Source organism: Enoplosus armatus, chromosome 2 (genome assembly GCF_043641665.1).
Source record: "Enoplosus armatus isolate fEnoArm2 chromosome 2, fEnoArm2.hap1, whole genome shotgun sequence".
Taxonomy (NCBI): Eukaryota; Metazoa; Chordata; class Actinopteri; order Centrarchiformes; family Enoplosidae; genus Enoplosus; species Enoplosus armatus.
The window spans coordinates 668969-688218 of NC_092181.1; the positions used below are offsets into that span (position 1 = coordinate 668969).

A 19250-nucleotide genomic window follows, 5' to 3' on the forward strand; every position below is an offset into this window, starting at 1 on the left:
CACTGTCCTGTAGCTTATCTCCCCCACATGCACTACATGCACAGTTGCCTCTCAGCTGTTTTATACGGAGCCATTTCAGAGACCTGTGCAATTCTAACAACTGAAATCTTGCAAAATAGTTTAGACAAACACCATACAAATGCCACAGTAAAGCTTTAATTCCTATACAACAGAAGAAAAATTGCATAAAGAGTGATGGAGTCTGTAAATACACTTATCCTTATAGGAATATTGTGGTTATTTTGTTACCAGGAGATATAAAATCTTATTTGAGCCATTGTTCACCTACAGATCCACCATCAAACCTGCAGTCAGCATCTGGGTAGAATTCTTAAATTTACCAGATTAGGACATTTAAGATATTTTTGAGTTAAATCTGAACAACTTTGAGGGATCTGGAGTTTGTAGCATTGATTATGTTCTTATTCATATCTGAGTCTATAAGCTACTTGTTAAAGTACAATTGTGTGGAGGGTAGTGTCAGGCCACCAAGTTCAAGCTCCTACGTATGGTAACTGGGTTTGACATAGATTAGAGGTGACAGCAATATATCTTGGACTTACCAAACTGAAGAAATTGTAAGTGAAATGTTCACACGCCACTTACTGTACATGTCATGACAGTGTGAGCTGTTCGAAGACATTAAGCAGGAACTCGTCTGCTGCAGCATCTAAAAGTCCACCGCCGTGCTCTCGCTGCATTTTACGTGCTGATTTATTGGTTGTAAGAGTTTTTTGGCCACTCCTGAGAGCATGTGTGAGTTTTGCAGAGATTTATGTGGCTGAAAAACTCACAGCCTCAACCAGGGTTTATGTTTAAAATCTAACTGTAAGATTTACAAAGACATTGCTGTTGAAGCAGGCCATTATAGCACTTTGTTCCACAGCAGTAGCTGATTGTGTAATTCAGGCGTAAAACAGATATTTCAATTGTGATATCTTATTTTGAATTTTACTGTGAGAAAGGCTGGGCTCATGCCATGCATGTAACATCAGTGTGAAGGTTTTACACACATCTGACTTGATTAATGATCCTGTATCAGTGCTGCTATTCTGAGAGACTTGAGGACTGGACAGGCCTGGTTTAGAGGGCAAGGGTCAAGTCAAGTGTTTATGACTTTGCAGGGAACATTCTGGCTCAGGTCATCTTCACTCGTCTTTCCTCTCTGCCCTGTGAATGTCCTCCAATGAAGCAGAAGCTTGTAGAAACGTTATAAATACAGGCGCGGGTCTGTTTGATATCATCCGAGCTGGTCGGGCCTCTTCCAGCAGACGTGCTGCGTTATTTGTTCAGCCCAGTTCTTCATCTTTGGTTTTGGAAACTTGTCTTGTCATGGAGCTTAGAGAAAGCAGAACAAAAGAATGGCAGGCTTGACTCCACCTTTTAGGAGGCCAGCCAAAACACACTTGCTGACATACTTAAGATCAAAAAGAAATGTTTGCACTCTCATTTCTTCTTCTTGAATGCAGCATTTTCTGCACTTCGGTTGAGTTTTGAAGCTACGTTTCAACCCTTTCTGCCTAATTTGAGAACATCCTCATCCTTTGATGCAGGCTCAGTAAAGTTATTATTAGTGTTGTCATGTGGACGTCTATCAGCAGCAGCTCGCAACACATTTCAAACCTTGACCTGTAGTTTTAAGGAGCCAGGGCTTAGAGACGCCGAGCGTTTGGTGCTGTGACCCGCAAATGTTCCGCTGCAGCTCGTCCATCATCAGTCATCTGGTCCCACAGCCAAGACTCTGTCTTCAAATGCAGAGAGTTGGAAACAATCTGTCCACACTTCTGGCGGAGAAGGAAAGCACGAGAAAAAACACATTTCCGGACAAGATATTTGGTTTATCCTGGGTTGACTTTTATACTTTTCTGCAGAGTGCCCTGAGACAGAAAGCAGAGCAGCACTTCTGACAGTGATTCATGGCAGACGGGTCAGCAGCAGGATATAATTCTGGGGGGAAATAGAGCGCTAGTTTGGACAGGCAAAATGACAAGTAGACAGGTGAAAACATGTAGTGCTACCTAAAGTCTTGTCTGCTGCTTATATGATTTAGCTACTGCAGCAACCACACTTTAGCAGCCTGTAGTTGAATGTTTTTTGTTTTCTGTTTCAGGTAGGCCTATCTATCTGTTGTTGAAAACAGCTGATTTGTATAACATCAGCAGATGACTTGGGATGTTTTAAGCCTATTTTTTTCTTCCTCTTTTTTATTAACTAACAACAACAATTAACTAACCAACCAATCACACAGTCAGAAAAGCCTCGATTAGGTTTTCCACCGTCTCTCTCCTGATATCCCTATTAATGAGGCAAACACCAGCAAACCAACAAAACTCTTTTCATCACAATCAGTAAAAGTAAATGTTGTTGTGGCATGTAAACCAGTGTTTATCCCTTCAAGCTAAGGCCACATGTCTCGTCTCCAACAAAGAATTATTGCTTGACATTTGGGAATACGTTCATTTAGATGAGAAGATCAACACCACTCTCATATTGCTGTTAATGACGCTACAACTAGCAGCCAGTTAGATTAGCTTAGCTTAGCACAAAGACTGGAAACAGCTAAGCCTGGCTCTGTCTAAGTGTAACAAAATCCACCAACCAGCACCTCTAAACTTACTCACTGATTTACATGTTACATCACGTTTGTAACGTACAAATTGATCTTCAGTGCATCTGCAGTGAAAACAGCATCAGCTGGTCTGTAAAGGTTACGTTCTTACACCAGTATTTCAGATATGGTAGTTCAATGGGGAACTACTAAACAGTTTTTACGACAAAAACATAAGATATGAAAAACACAGTTTAAAACAACACTTTCTTTGCCAGCCTTCCTCTGAAAACCTGTCAGTTTAGGAAGAAATGGAGACGGGAAAATGAGCAGAAAAAGGAAGCAGTGGAATATGGTGGTTCATTTCTTTCTCCATAGATGATTTAGTGTGTCTATTGCTTTCTCATTTTGAGAGCTATTCATCTCTTCTCACTCTGTGCTTCATTTTCCTCCAGGCCTCTCTCTTTCCCAGGAGCACTACGGGCACTTGGCTGCCTTTGCTGTTTTACCCCTGAGCTGGGGGTCACTGAGGTGGGTACATGACATTGACATTGACCATCAAAGTCAGCTTTGCTTTGCTCTGGGTTTTCACACACAATGTTATTTCAACAATAATTTTATTAGTGCTTTTTCCATCTACAGATACATATTTCTTTCTCAAACCGCAGGGTCTTACAGGCTCCTGATCTCCTGCATTTAGTCTTTTTCTCGTTTGGAGGGGGTTATTGAGGTGAGGGAACCATTTGAATACCTCTCAGATCCCTTTATGTATTTATACAGTATACATTTACCTTACAGCACTGAATCACACATCTCAGACACATCTCAGAAATCTAAAACAAAGAGAATACAAGACAAGAGACAACGATGATTGAAGTAAATGTTTGGTTTAATTGCTAATTATATCACCTCGAGCAATTTTGAAGATATTGAAAGATGCTGTGAAAGCCAGAAATCATAAGAAAGTTGGCCAAAGTATATGGTTTCTATCTAAATGTTAAGGGTAAAATCCTTCCAATCCAGTCAATATTGCAGATATTTAATGTCATGTTAGCCATCCTCAAACATCCATGTTTTCATTTTTATCACCTCATTTTGTATGTTTTTTTAACTGTTGTCATGTTGACATTATCCATGTTTCCAGGTGTGCTGTCCATCATGTCGGTGATGAGGAAGGAGATGGAGAAGTACAGGGACATAGACGAGGACGAGCTGCTGAAGAAACTGTCAGAGGAAGAGCTGCAGCGATTAGAGGATGAGTTAGAGGAGCTGGATCCTGATGTAAGTTTATAATATAAATTCCATATGGAGAAGTTTCTATGTCACTACGTTGGTGTCAGTGGAGAGTTATGTGGTCATACGGGCTTAATGAAACCGCCCGATGTAATATACTGCAGTATACTGTACATTGCTATTACTACGAGTCCTTGTGTTTTCATCTGAGTTGCTCATGAGTAAATGGCTGTAATGTAAATAATGGTTTCCACAGTATTAGTACAGTGGCAGCTGATGGACTGTGCTTTGAATGCTGTGTAGACAAAGTATACTAACAGGCAGTTAGTGTTACTCCACAATGTGACCATTAGCGTTGATATTCTCTGACTGACTGTAATCAAACTAAAGAGGATGTGTGAAATTTGTATGACGACCCGCAATCTTTGGTTTACACAAAATAGTTTTTACAGCATGTGTATATGATCTATGATAAAAAATAGGTAAGAGAAAATAAAACTGTCAATTCAATAATGGGTTAACTTGACCTGATATCAATGGGTAGAAAACAACCCAAGACAAGGAGTTGTTTTGATCTAGTAACCCAACAATAATAAAAAAAAGTAGCACTAACTAACACTGGGTCAAAGCTACTGGGTCAAATGCGTTGTTGCTATATTGACCCACACAGGATCAATTTTAAACAGAATCAGAATCAGAATCAGAATTACTTTATTGATCCCCGGGGGGAAGTTGTACAGTACTGGTGCTCCCATTCAAGAGTAGAAAGTAGCAAAAATTTAGAACTAAAAGTATGTACAAAATATAAAAATAAAAAATAGAAAATAAAAAATATACACATTTACAATATTTAAGTGAAAAATAAAAGTACAAAAATATATGCAATAACAATGTATATGTATGTATATATATGTATTGCACTGGTGAATTATTGTACAGATTACTGTAATTTTAAGTCAGTAACAGTCAGTAGTGCACAGTTCAAGTATAAATATAAATGTAAATAATGAGGTAGTAGTTGTTGACCGAGGGGAGATTAGTCCAGAATCTTTCTGTTCTGTTTCGTAGTGTCAGTGACACTCAGAGGGAGGAGTTGAACAGTCTGATGGCCACAGGCAGGAATGATTTCCTGTGGCATACATTTGGGAGGAGTGAGTCTCCCACTGAAGGTGCTCTTGTGTCCGACCAGTACGTCATGGAGAGGATGTGAGACATTGTCCAAGATGCCCCGCAGCTTGGACAGCATCCTCCTTTCTGACACCACCGTCAGAGAGTCCAGCTCCACCCCCACAATGTCACTGGCCTTGCGGATCAGTTTATTGAGTCTGTTATATATATATATATATATATATATGTATATATATATATATAGTATATAAACAATTAGGGATGAATACAGTGCATACAGGTGTATATAGTTTAGTGATTAGTTGATTAATCAATTAGTCGATTGACAGAAAATGTGTTGAAAAAATCTATTGGTTGTTTAATTCATTAATCAAGCAAAAAATTCCAAACATTGGTTGTTCCAGCGTCTCGGGTATGAGGCTTTGCTATTTTCTCTGTTTTAGATCATTAGTTACAGTTTGATGACGTTATCTTTGGATTTGCAAAATCGTGATTAGCTTCTTTTTATTTTTAGCATTTTATAGACAACTTATCAAAACAATAATCAATGAATGCTAATAAATCCATAATGAAAATAACCACTAGTGAAATACATGAGTGAGGAAGTAAAGGAAGCAGTGTTGGTTATTAAGGCTAAAGTGACACTGAGCCAACAGAGATAAATTCTACAAAACACTGTTTAGTCGCCACCTTCCCTATCGTTTACAGTATTTCTCTGTTTGTATGAAGTGCAGTGGGATCATGTTGTTAGTCATTGTGCTACAGTAGGTACAGTTCAGCGGATATACTTGTGTTTAGTTTTTGTTGCTTTTTTATGAAGTGTTTATTTCTACATACACCGCCAGCTTCGTACCCTCAGTGATGTATCACGGGTCGAGGTGGTGACAGAAGCCGTGATGAAGCTTTCTGATGAATGTCTAACTGCTCACACAGAGACTGGATTGCCCCTCAATGCCAAGAGGATGACTGGAAGGGCATAATGTGCAGGACTTAGTGTATGTGTGTGTGTGTGAGACTGATGCCAGCAGTGAGTGACCGGAGGGACTGATGACGTAAACAGACAGTGAGAGGCAGTGCGTGCGTGCTTACCTTGTTTGTGCCTGTTTATGAGGGTAACCCGTTGCACAACAGTTAAGTGCCCATTTGCTTTGAAACGCACTGAGACTTTCCCAGCAAGGCTTCCCACATCAGTTCCAGTAAGCCACTGGAAAAGCCCCATAATGTTGGACAAAAACATGTCTGCTAGCTGTACTGTGATTGTGGAGAGATAAATTTATTGTCAATCATCAAGAGAGAGAACATTTTGAGTTTTCAGTACATACAGTACCGCCTCACAGTCATACAGTGACACACTACAACTTGGACTGCTTCATACTGTTTACCTGTGGTCTCATGCTGGTGGCTGTAACTTGAACTCTGTTACATCTTTGGATTTGAGCTCAAACAGCCTTTTTAAAACTGGAATAGGTTAATACAAAGCTCATGTACCTGGATTACTGGTAACATTTCTCATTTTAGAATGGAAAGTTCACCCAGAAATGAAAATGTTTTTCACTCAAGTACATCACTTAAAGCTGCATGAATTCATATTTTTACTGAGTATTTTAGTGTATGTCAGCTCATTGTTATGGTTTTTGTTTTGACTCAACTTTTTTTTACTGCAGCAACAGGCAGCTATTTTTAGCAAAAAAGCTCTGATAAACCTACTGTGCGCTTCATGCCCCGCACCAAATGGCTAACAGACAAAGCTAGCATTTAGCAGCTAAAGAGCCAGATATTTTTGAGAGTTGGTGGAGACCAAACCGTAGCTAAAAGAAGAGTGAATATGGGTCTTACATTCATCAGGTGGCCAGAAAACATGACTCCAAATAAATGCTAATGTTCCTCTGTATCTGCTGGATGTGTAAACAGTATTGATATGTTTACCATATCTACTGTTTATGGTGATAATATGTCAATATTATGCCAACATATCATTTTGTTGCCACTTTTGCTACTCACACATCTTAAAAGTTCATGTGCTATAGATTACTTCTGTGGCTGCTGAGAGGATAAGAGAGTGACATAGAGACCAAATGAGGAAGGGGGTGGAATGACAGGGGAAGAGACCAGAGGACAGTACAGTTAGACGGGACAGGAGAGAAAGACTTGAGTCTCATGCTGGTAAAAATAACATGCTGGGACTGGGAGTGTGCCCGTTATCTACAGCTGAAAGAACGTGTGACATAAAAAGCTCGGCAGTGATGGTGCGATATACTCCCGGCTATACTATAAATACCACTGTAAGTCACGTGAATGTTCATGGACCATTACTGGAAAGACTGAATGAGAGAGATTACTTCCAAAGAGTGTATTTCAAACCAAACAATCATGTAAATGTGTAAATAGTTTGGTATGTTTTTGAAAATGTGTTTCTGCTTTGGCAGTATTTTTCATTTGAAGCTTTGCGAGACTGAAGGCAGAGGAATAAGTGTGAGAGGCAAAGAGAGAGAGACAGAGAGTCATGAGGAGAGCGAGGCCTCTGAGTGCTGAGAGGACTGATAAGATGTGAAGCTATAAGTAGCACTTGTAAGAGCTTGGTTTTTAATGTTGCTTTAGGTTGAAAATAACACGATGAAGCTCTGGGAAATGTCGTGGTCCTGTGTCGGCTAGAGTAGAGATAGTGACTAATGTGGGAGTTACATTGACCAGAGGAAAGATACTGTACCACCGTCTCTATATCTATCTCACTTTGCTTTAACACTGTAATACCTTTTTTGTATATTTGTTGTCTCCCTCCTAAAATATATCAGTGTTGGACATAATTTGATAGTTTTTTTGTTCATTTTATTTATTTGTGGAGCTTTCATCTCATTTATTGTTATTTCCATAGATAACTGGCAACATGTAGAGGACATATCGCATCATATCACGTCATGCCATTTTTAATGTATAGCTACAATGAGTTAAAGGTGTCCCAATTTTCAGGCATCTTTAATTATTAATTCCTCAGAACAAAACGTGCAGGATTTGTTCCTCACCCCTGACTCTCAAAAAGAGTGATCTCAGTGGCACCACTGGTGCCTGGAAGATATATAATGGAGATTAGTATTTTATTTATTCAGCAGTATTACTGTAGTAAGGAAGAGAGCCTTGAGTAGGTCATTCTTCATTGTTCTGCACTGATGTTGCAAGGTATTACAGGACTTAACTACTATAATAGGAAGAGAGAAGCCAGACAAATTCAATTAAATTGTGTAAATTCTCATCCTTGTCCAGAATGCGTTGTTGCCAGCTGGGATGCGGCAGAAAGACCAGACAAAGAAATCTCCGACGGGAGAGTTTCAGAGAGACAACCTGCTGGCCCATCTGGAGAAACAGGCCAAAGAGCATCCTGACAAAGAAGACCTGGTGCCCTTCACAGGGGAGAAGAGAGGTAAGAACTTGCTTTCTCATAGTAAAGGTGAAAAGGTGGCTTTGTGCATGCATGCGTTGAGGAGGGGAGGGACTCTCCGATCTTGGAGATGTAGCGGGAAAAGAAATGTTAATGGATGAATAATGTATCTAAGCCACAAATCTTGCAATGCCTCTGACCCCTAAAGTCAGAGGTCTGTCATGGGAATCTCCACTGATTGGTTCCACAAGACCACCCCTCATCAGGCCTTGTTAGGCCTGACAGCAAGCACAGCACCAGTGTAGTGTGGACACAGAGGTGTGTGATGGATGGTGAGAGATACCAGACGTCTCGATGTGAAACTCTAGAAGGTGTCCCTGCTGTCACTTTCGTCATGGTCTTCTTCTGCTGGTGTTGTTGCTGTAGAGCTCTTGTGCACTTAAAAAGACACATTTCAATGTCGTTTCACAGATCAGCTGTGAAACTGCAGGTGGGGAAAGGAAATGAGAAACAATCTCCCCTCCCTCAACAACTACAGCCAGGGTACCATTGAGCAACCCAGTTAGCTGTGAAACAGAGCATGTGAGTGACAGCAGCTTCTGCAGCCTGTTCAAAGCCTTCTGTCATCACCCTCCTTCTACACTGAGACAAAGCCCACTACGGTTTTGTCGCATTGCAGAGCTTGAAACAGGTTGATTTGTACTAGTCATGACTTTTAACAGCGTGCTAAAAAATGTGGAATGATGCAGCGGTTTTCAAAAACCTGCTCAGTGCTCTGTGCAAAATCTCGCCTCTCTGCTGCCAGCAGCCTGAGTTTATGTGGGGGTCAAAGAAATGTCTGGCTGAAACTTGAGGCGCTGACCACACACACACAGACATAGCAGACCTATCAGTAAAGACACAAATCTCTGGGTCTTTACAGTCAGACATAGCGACGACAGCCTGTGGTCAGGTGTGACGTGATGACGGCATGCTCAGCTCAGACGGCCCACCTGTTATGTAAGGGAGCTGGTTAGCGGCCTTCATTGTTTCTCTAAAAAGGATTTATTGAGGAAATATTACCTATATAAAGGTGAAAGGTCATGACCAGGATTTATCTGTCATGGTTAGACATTTTCTCTGTATCTGTGTAGCACCGGTGCCGCCTTCATGTCGTATCGGAGTTACTGTAATTATGAGTTTCCGTCTCGTTAAAAGCATTCACATCAAAATCCAAGACGTAAGTTGAGCCTCACTTTCGGGGTCCTCTGCATGCTGGCTCGCTGTCACACTGTCATGGCTCACTGGGACACTTGAATAGAGCGGCACCATCGTTAATGTCATTAGTAACACTTTGCTTTTCCCTCTACAACGATGAAAAATGCCATTTGGGGGTTTGTCATGTTTCGTTACATGAAAAACATTTGTAGAAAATAATCAGAAAACTATCACAACATATTGTTAAGTATAACACAGGTATCATTGTGTCACTGGTACCGAAACCTTTATATAGCCCACTCCGAATATCTCAAGGAATAAAGTGTAAAATGTAGAGCTGTGGAGGGGGACCTTAAATTCACAAAATGTCTTCAGCCAAGGGTTATTGTGCATATGTCTTTGTATTACATCTCTCCACTCATGTTGTAGGGAAAGCCTGGGTGCCTAAAAAGAGGGTGGACCCCATCATAGAGAGTGTGACTCTGGAGCCGGAGCTCGAAGAAGCCCTGGCTAGTGCTTCAGATGCTGAACTCTGTGATATCGCAGGTAACATAATCACACCTCCTCACGCCTCCTCATACTCATATGTACTACTTGCATTCAGGCTTATTGGTTTCAGTTTTCTTTCATTTGTCACCAAATATACACAGTATTTTATTTCCTATTTTAAGAAGACACTTTTGGATTTTTTTATTAACAAAAAAACAAAACAAAAACCAGGCACACTCCCACACATACACACCGACGTCCTCACATAAAATCCTCTGAATGAATGCTGTTCATAGACTGGATCTGATCTGTTGAATGTGCTAAAGTGCAGGTGTCTGATTCTTCTTCATCTTCTCTCACTAATTATTGTAAACACCATCGCAGCCTCAACTTCCCCTCATTCATTCATTTACTTTTCCTTAATCCAGATCTTTTCCATTTCCTCCAGCGCTCCTTCCACCTTCCCTCCACCCTTCCCCTTCATCCCTCCATCAGTCCCTCCACCTCCTCCATCCCTGCTGGATGTTTCTGTTCGCTAGCTGAACACCACCCAGGGTATCTGTAGTCTGCACGCAGTGTTTGCATGGAACCATTCTGGTCCTTCTGTCATGTTCATGCTGTCAGCTTGTGTTAAGGAGACATTTAGCAAAACCGTGCAGCTCGACTCAGTGACATATTCAGACTGTCAGACATGTACATACATTACACTGGGATTCCCCTCCAGTCTGTGTAATATATGGCAAAAAGTTATTACTGTGGCAAATATTTTGCTGTGTGTACAAACCTTTAACACATCTGATGTAACAAAACATTCATTTTAGAGAGTAATCAGGATGGATCACTCCATGTCATTAACCTTTGAAATTTGCTGAACTGAAATCTCTGAAGTCATTTCTGATGTAAAATATGTATTTTAACAAAATCAAGAATTACCTATATTTTGTAATTGTCATGTTTCTAAAACATGTCGCATGAATAGTTTTAAGGCATTATACTAAAACGTTTTTATGGACATTTTATACCTTTTAGAAAAGCATTTTGATCCAGAAAATGACTGTATGCCTTGAAAGTCAATTAGCAGTAGAAAAAGATAAGGTCACAACTCTGAATACTACATTACATCTAGTCACTACTACTCGCATTACTGTAGCATGGCAGAAATGTATCATAAAACAATACTGCTGCGTAAAGCTTAGAGTTGAAAATGAGAAATATTTTTGGAGCACAAGAAGTCCCTAGAGTTGTTGTGGGGGGTGGGGGGGGGCATGTCCCACTTCTACTAAGGTCAGCTTGGTAGCTTGTGTTCCCTCATTGTTAACACCTTTGAAAACTGTTCTGTTCTCATGCTCTCGATCTCTCTGAAATGATAATCGTCTCTAAATCGTTTATTTTATAAAGTGCCCACAGAGTAGCAGCTCAGTTAAAAAAAAAATCATATTTCAGATCCACTGCTGCCAGGACACAAGTAGGATTCCTCTTCATAGGCCGATACCTTGACGTCCTCTATAGTCATGATCTGTAATCAGCCAACAGAGGGCAGGAAACCAAAGCTAGTACATGTTATTGATTTAAACTATTGTACCTGAAACCTTACAGCACACAGCTGCTTGAGTGTTGTCAGGTTTGACTTGCTTGTGATGCTGCAAGCGCTGATGTGCTGTCTGTATTAGCATGGTTGTCCACTGTATGGCTGTAACTAGACAATCATTAAATCTATTGACTCTTTTTCAGCATCCCTCTCTCTCTCTCTGTGTTTTTCCTCTGACCAGCTGTTCATTCCCTTCATTTTTTTCCATCCTCATTCAGTCTTCTTGCTGTCTTCCAGCTATCCTGGGTATGCACACCCTGATGAGTAACCAGCAGTACTATGAGGCCCTGGCCAGCAGCACCATAGTCAACAAGCAAGGCCTCAACAGTACGCACACGCTTGCACACATGCACTATAACTTATGTAATCTTTTTTTTTTTTTTCAGAAATCTGCCAGTTGCATGACCTGTCTTCACGTGGTTCAATCACAGATACATGTGGTGCAAGACACAACTAAAAAGTGTCCTAAAATAAAGCAGATCACTCAACTAGTTTGATAAAATATCACCTCATTCAAGAAACATGTAGAAGAGAGTTGACTTGGACTGGAGTCAAGTGAAATGATCTCATGTTGGCAGAATGTTGGTTTATTTTACCAAAGATAAAGATTTGCTCTCCAAGCATGCACAAATATAGTTACGCAGACTAAAACTAAGCACTAAGTCAAAAAAAACTATCTATAAACTATGGTATTTAAATTTTACTTTTGTCTCCCCATCTCACACACACACACACACACACACACACACACACACACACACACACACACGTTGATAAGCCATTGTTTATCTTGCATGGTGGCTCATCCTATAGACTCTCCTCCAGCTCTAAACAGAGACAGAGGCCGAGCACCTCACTTCCAAATATGACTCTCATAAAGAGAACCAGCTCTAAACTGGTGATTCGCCTGCTCAGATTGTCAGTTGCTTTGTTTTCAGAACTGATACACAGGACGGTAGTTAAAAATGAGTTTGAACATTGAGTCTTTTATCATCATTTCGTTGTTGTTTCACATGGAGACAATGGAGATCTGTATTTCAAAAGTAAACAGTCAGGCACTCGACTTTATGTTTAAAGGGAAATCATAATATGCTCTGAATTAGATGTTAATGTAAATTAGTGTCCCAATATTACTATAGTCTTACAAAAATTATGTATACCAACCAAAACGTTCAAGAGACCTGAAACTTGAGTTATGTAATCTATCACATGCTGTGGTAGTAAAACTTACAATATACCTGTGTGGCAAAATAGCTACATGTGCTGATTAATTGACAAGTCTGTTCTGCATTATATGCATGTTACATGTTCACTGGTTAACCCTAATCCTGAACATTTAAAAAAAAAAACAGTTTTTGGAACATTATTGGAAACCGACTGTCTGGAAAATGGGATAAAATAAGAAATAAAACGATTATATGCAGTGGTATCCTTTAAAAAATGGTCAGCATATACGTGAAATATACATAACTAAATGGGTTAAAAATGCAAATATAAAAAAAGAGAAACTTTAGTGATTTTGTAAATGTGGTGTTTTCTCTGCAGTTGAAGGATGACCTTCTCTGTACAAAGTTAATTTCAGAACCAGCAGAGAGTCCCATAATCAAGAGTAACATTTAATGTGATCACTAACTGTGGGAAAATGTTGTTGTTTGGCAGGGACTGCTAGCAACCAACTGTCCAGATAATACTGCAGACTTGTTGTCAGTCTTAATGTCGGCTCTTAATGAACACATGTGGGGACAAGGCTACAGTCATGTTTAAATGAGTGTCATTCCCACAGTAAGACTGGTTTAATCAACTGTCCCAACTGTCTCCTGCTGTACATGAGTGTGTTCTGTAAATGTGTTGCAGGTGTGATCCAGTGCACCCAGTATAAACCAGTCCCTGATGAAGAGCCCAACTCCACTGACGTAGAAGACACCCTGTTGAGAGTGAAGAGGAACGACCCTGACCTGGTCGAGGTCAACCTCAACAACATCAGGGTAAGAGTGTGTGTGTGTGTGTGTGTGTGCCTATTCTGGAAATTAGTTTAATGCGTTTTCAAACTCAAAAGCAACATGTTTGATTTTGATTTATTTTGGATGTGGACAGCCCGCTTGGCTGAAACTCTATTAATTATAGTCGTCTGTCCCTGCAGATGAAATTTTATAAGCTACTTTTCAAGAAATAAACTCATATTTTAATTGAATAACATATTTTGTAAATATGCGATAAAAAAATCCTTTTAGGGCATAAAATGCACAAAAATGTATTAGTAAAACATGTTTTAGGCACAAATTTAATGCCATAAAATCATTTTCTAATGATAGACACACTTGAACCTCAGAGATGTAGTGCAGATAAAACCATATTTTTTTATTAAGTGTAAACAATAGTTTGAGTGACTAAAATGACTAAAATGGAACCTTTTTGAAATAAAAACACAAAAACATAAATGAATCTTTTTGCTTCTTGGATCTGAAGATAAATAATGAGTGAAACATATATAGCATTTACTGAGCTGTAATGTTTCTGTGTTTTTCTGAACCCAGAACATCCCCATCAAGACCCTGAAGGCGTACGCTGAGGCTCTGATGAAGAACACTGTGGTGGAGAGGTTTAGTATTGTAGGAACCAGGAGCAACGACCCTGTAGCGTTTGTAAGTCTCAACTGTAACGTTTAACACAAAATGCTGCACACAGAATCTGTTTCAGATTGACTGATCTGTGGGTTGCACTGTTCATAAAAATGCCATGTTTGCCTTTTTCATAATGCCATTCTATTATTATATATTATTATCTATGAACACTTTCTTTATGTGTTTTTCATGTCTGTAAAATGTCTTTCTTAAAAATCTTTAAAAACTATATTGTATAGCTGATCATATTTTTATGAAGACACAGTGGGGTTTAGATCTTCCCAATAACTGGTGTTGCATATCATGCCTCTGTCACTTCCCATTGTTTTACGATCTCATAAGACATGCATAAAGCAGTTTTACAAAGACACTTCATGATGATGTATTCTTCAATTTGGCAACCAGTCACTGAAATAAAGAGCATGCACAGCAATGAGTGGATTAAGATGCAGCATGTGCTGTGTGTTTCCTCAGGCCCTGGCTGAGATGTTGAAAGTGAACACGACGCTGAAGAGCCTGAACGTTGAGTCCAACTTCATTACAGGGACTGGAATCCTGGCCCTCATAGAGTCACTGCAGAATAACACCACACTACAGGAGCTGAAGATAGACAACCAGGTACCAACTGGCACACACACTTCCATAGAGTACATGCAGACCCGTTCACACGTACCATCCATAAAAAATGTGTGTGTGCGGGTGTATGTGTCAGGTAGTACACACAGGCCATCTTTGCCACGTCAGTGTAATGCTCCCTGATTACATTGTGGTGTGTCATAGTGCACAGCTGTACATGTGTGACTCATTAGTTCAACTTGTTGAATGAGTCAGACTTCTTTCTCTCGGCTTCCTTTTGCCAATTGACTGATTGATTGAAAATGAAAAAGCATGTTACCCCCCTGCCAGTTTACCCTCTGCTGCAACGGAGATCACCACCTCCTCTGTATCCCCCTCCCCTCTCTCTCTCCAAACTCCAGAGCCAGCCGTTAGGCAACAAGGTGGAGATGGAGATAGCCAGCATGCTGGAGAAAAACACCACGCTGTTGAAGTTTGGATATCATTTCACCCAGCAGGGCCCGCGCCTCCGAGGCTCCAATGCCATGATGAACAACAACGACCTGGGTGGGTTACACACACACACACACACACACACACACACACACACACACACACACACACACAGACATGCAGAGACGTCTGCAGCATTGAGCCCTGGAAACAGATATAAACAAACAGTCATTTTATTCCTGCTCTGAGAAACTGATTTGGGAACATGACAAAAGTGAAACTGATAACATGTATTTATTCGATGACTGATTCACCCTGCAGGGGGATCGTCAGTTATGTAACTTGTACACAGTCTTTCAGTAGTATTGCATTTGGCAGTGTTGGTTGTTACGTGCGTCAGTGCTGACACTTTATCTTCACTATATCTCCTTGGGTTCTACTTTTAATCAGACTGCACTAGAAGAATCAGAGTGATATCATCAGCCGGTAACTCAGTAGTACGGCCAGAAAGCCCCGGCCAATCAAAACAGCGGCTTCTTGAGTTATGACATCAGCACTAAGAAAAGAGTCTCTGCATGAGAGAGAGAACAAATGAAACTGGTGGAAAAAATGGTTTTTGCTATGCAAATGCACTAATTGTTCTGGTAATTTTTGTGTTTGTTGTTTTCATTTAAATTTTTCTACATCCCAGAGTTCAGTCAACTTTTCTCTGACAGTCTGAACAAAAAAAACAAATTTATAAGCTTCACAAAATGAGTCCTTGTTACTTTTTGGAGTTAGTGTGTTTGTTCTTGAACGTTATCTTAGAAGCAGTTTTAGGTTAAAAGGGTGTGGGTAAGTGTAAATCGAAGCCATTTGGCTGTCTTTACCTCCACCAAAGGTTACTGCAGGAGTTAAGATTTATGATTGCATTTGGATACGGTTTATGAGCTAATTAGTCTGCTTGTATTGTGTCACAAACCACCTGAAGTTAAGTGCATGTGTCATAATCTTGTCCTAATGTTTTCCTCCCCCCGTCCTCGTTAAGCCCGGGTCGTCAGGTCAGAGTCGGACGGCTCCTTCACCCTCACTCTGTCTGTCCCTGAGCTGGAGAGGGCCTTTGGGAAAAAGTTCAAGTCCAAGACAAAGTAAAAAAAACCCAAAACAAACTGCACTGTTTGACCGCTCGGCCTTGCCTTTCTTCTGCCAACATCACCTGGTTCTTTTCCAGACCACCTGAGAAGTGCTGCCACCGCCTGTCGTACTCCTCTGAGAGTTTCTGTTGCTTCTCCACAGCACTGATCATCGCTGTCCTTCCCTTCATCTTCCAGTCATCTCTGGTTTGCAAAGACCACTGACAGTGTCTCCCACATTTAGCTGTTGTTGCTCTCCAGTCCCCACCACAATCAGAGTAGATTTTTGTAGCCACAATTTCTTTACATTTGCCAAAAAAGTCTATAAACCTGGAAAATAATTAAGTCTGGAAGACTCAGAAACAGGGAAAGAGAACTTATAGGGTATCTAAAAAATCTGAGAGCACTCAACTTTTGCTCAACAGAAGTAAAAGAAAGAAAAGTTGACAATGAAATATTACTGAAGTTATTGCAAGGCTAAAATAACCCATACTTTTACAGAAGAATTAACAGCAGATAAGATTAATTTGCACAGGCTGCTTCTGTCGTATGTCCTAGCAAGAGCAAGACACTGATCCCGTCACTCACTGGACAACAGAATCCACTATTTACCTCTTCTGTCTTTGAAATCTGATTGGACAAGATGAAACTGTCCTCTTCTTTGGCTTGCTATAGTAGTTTTTGGGAGTTCCATCTTCTTCTGGCTGTACTGTGAAGCTGCAGAAACCTTCATGGTCTCCCATCTGTGTTTTCTGCATCACTTTCCCAGTAATAAATTGGTGCTGTAGTCCATTCTTTGGCCACTTTATTTATGTTTCTCTTTGGCCTTTTTACTCATTTGACCATTCTTTTCTCCTGATCTGCTGTTTCTACTGTTCCTGCATTGTCTGGAGGCATCAGGCCTCCTCTGCTCAACCTCTGTCCTCTCTTTTCCAAAGCTGGATTGCTTTTTCAAACCCATTACCTTTTTTCAGTTGCCTCCCTTTGCCAACTCTGCTCTGCTTTAAGTTGTTGATGATGATAATGATGAATCACCTTCTTGCATTCTGTTTTTCTAATGTTTCTCTTTCTCCTTGTTTCCCTTCCTTCCTCATACTTTCACCTCTTTTTTCTCCATCTTTCCTTCTTTCTCTTCTTCCTGTGTCCCTCCATCTACAGTAAGAAAGAGAAGGCTTGAGGGAGGACCCATCTTCCCCAAGTGTCGGACGAATGTGTAGAAACCAGGGCTGCCCTCAACCCTCTGTTCCCCCTCGACCCCTACCATCTTTCTAAGCCCCGTCTTGTCCCTCTTAAGCCTCACACCCTCCGATGGCCTACCCAGAAGATTCAAGATTCAAATCTCTGAACTCCTTCTACTTTCCAGACTCTTTTTTTCAGCAGATATTAAAGGATCCAATGGGATTAATCAGCAGTGTCCCTCTGAGCTTTCAGTGCATGCAAAAGGTGAGATTGTGTAGCCTACTTATTTTTTTGTGCTCTGAAGTTTGAATTTTGAGTTGGGCTCCAGGTTTGAACATTTGCTGCTGCTCTTGTCATGAATCCTTTAATATCTCAAGTGTCTAGATTCCTTTAACAAAGGGGGCTGGAGGTCTGGTTTTGAATGAGGGCGCATTGAAAGGCGGCGGGACACTTTTAGCAATCCCTATTGATGAGTTGAATGAATTCTAATTATTATGATGATGCTGTAAATGAGTTATGTTGTTATTACTGTCGTTCCCAAAAGTTTCTGATGTTGCTCTAAGGTCGACACACAAAGTATTTTCTACCAATCATGCACCAAAGCTAATGTGCCATTTGAATTTGATAGAAAAAAAAAACTCTAAGAAATACTATAATATTGGATTTTTACCTAAAATCTGATGTTGTGGCTTTTTTCCTATTCGGTCTAAACATACAGATTCTTCAGTAATGGACAGATAGATTTATAAACCTGGCTACTGTGAGATTTGTCGCTACATACAGAGTATATTTATTTGTGACAGACCTGGGACAGAGTCAGAAGCCATTCAAATACTTGACATAGCTTGGATTGATTGTGCTGGATGGTGTAATGTTTCTGTAAATGAAAATGTACACTCTAATTACACTCTACATCGTTACATTATCCAGCGACAATTATTACCAGTCCCTGTAGAGCATTCCTGCTAGCTGGGAATGGCAACTGCTAATTCAAAAGCCCACTGTAAAATATCCTACCAACACTATCTTGTTATATAGACTTTACTGTCTACAACCCATTATGTAAGTCAGACACTAATAACCCAAAGTAACTGCGAGTATTTGAATGGACTTCTGTTACACTTTGAAACCAGGTCTGGTTTGTTGATTGTTTGTGTTTGTTTATTTTTATTTACTGGAGCTAAAATGTGTGGTTAAATATGAGATGGGTGGTACTGTTGACTTACTGTTTATTTACAGGTTTCACGTTAACGCCTCAATCCAGGTTTGGAGTAATTCAGTAATGAATGGTAGACACAGATTTAAAAACACAGGAAACCTCTAATGTCTTCATGGCTGTCAGATTACAGATTTATTTTATTTTAATTCAACAAATGTTAACAGACTATTTGCACTTTCAAAATGCTTGTTAGCTGTGACGGGTCTTAAATCACCCACTGAACATTTGAAATACACCATCGCTCTCTGATCCTGGATTGGTCCCTTTTATGAGTTCTTGATGGAAATGTTCTTCTCATCAAGATCTGACTGTGAACATGTACATGTTTATGTCCTTGTTGCCAATTCTAACTACACAACTATGTCTTGGTAATGATAAACTGCTGTTTATTTTGCAGCACTTAATGGGATTTCTTCTAACTTAAAAGTTAACAGCACAATAAGAAAAAGAAGGGTTAGCCGCTATCTAACCAGGAAGTAGAGCTAATATGTTGCTGTCTGAAAATAAAACAGCTCCAGTAAAAATCACCAAAAATATTCTGCACTCTTGTTACTT

At 40.1% G+C, this 19250-nt stretch overlaps 1 protein-coding gene across 1 annotated transcript; it reads left to right on the top strand.

The window, feature by feature from the left end:
• The first annotated feature begins 3002 nt into the window (after window positions 1-3002).
• Window positions 3003-17474, top strand: tmod1 (tropomodulin 1). The gene is made up of 12 exons (XM_070918441.1): window positions 3003-3079; window positions 3217-3278; window positions 3693-3829; window positions 8168-8324; window positions 9909-10025; window positions 11794-11883; window positions 13411-13541; window positions 14091-14198; window positions 14652-14795; window positions 15155-15299; window positions 16213-16312; window positions 17456-17474. The coding sequence occupies exons 3-12, from the start codon at window positions 3707-3709 to the stop codon at window positions 17472-17474; spliced, it is 1134 nt and encodes a 377-aa protein (XP_070774542.1). The 5' UTR covers window positions 3003-3079; window positions 3217-3278; window positions 3693-3706.
• Window positions 17475-19250: the final 1776 nt, after the last annotated feature.

What these genes read in the sequence shown, in the direction of transcription:
- tmod1 (XM_070918441.1), top strand. Translation starts at nt 3,707, where the DNA reads ATGTCGGTGATGAGGAAGGAGATGGAGAAGTACAGGGACATAGACGAG. An exon ending in TAGAGGAGCTGGATCCTGAT is followed by an intron (nt 3,830 to 8,167) that starts GTAAGTTTATAA and finishes ATCCTTGTCCAG; the next exon opens with AATGCGTTGTTGCCAGCTGG. An exon ending in AGCTGAAGATAGACAACCAG is followed by an intron (nt 14,796 to 15,154) that starts GTACCAACTGGC and finishes TCCAAACTCCAG; the next exon opens with AGCCAGCCGTTAGGCAACAA.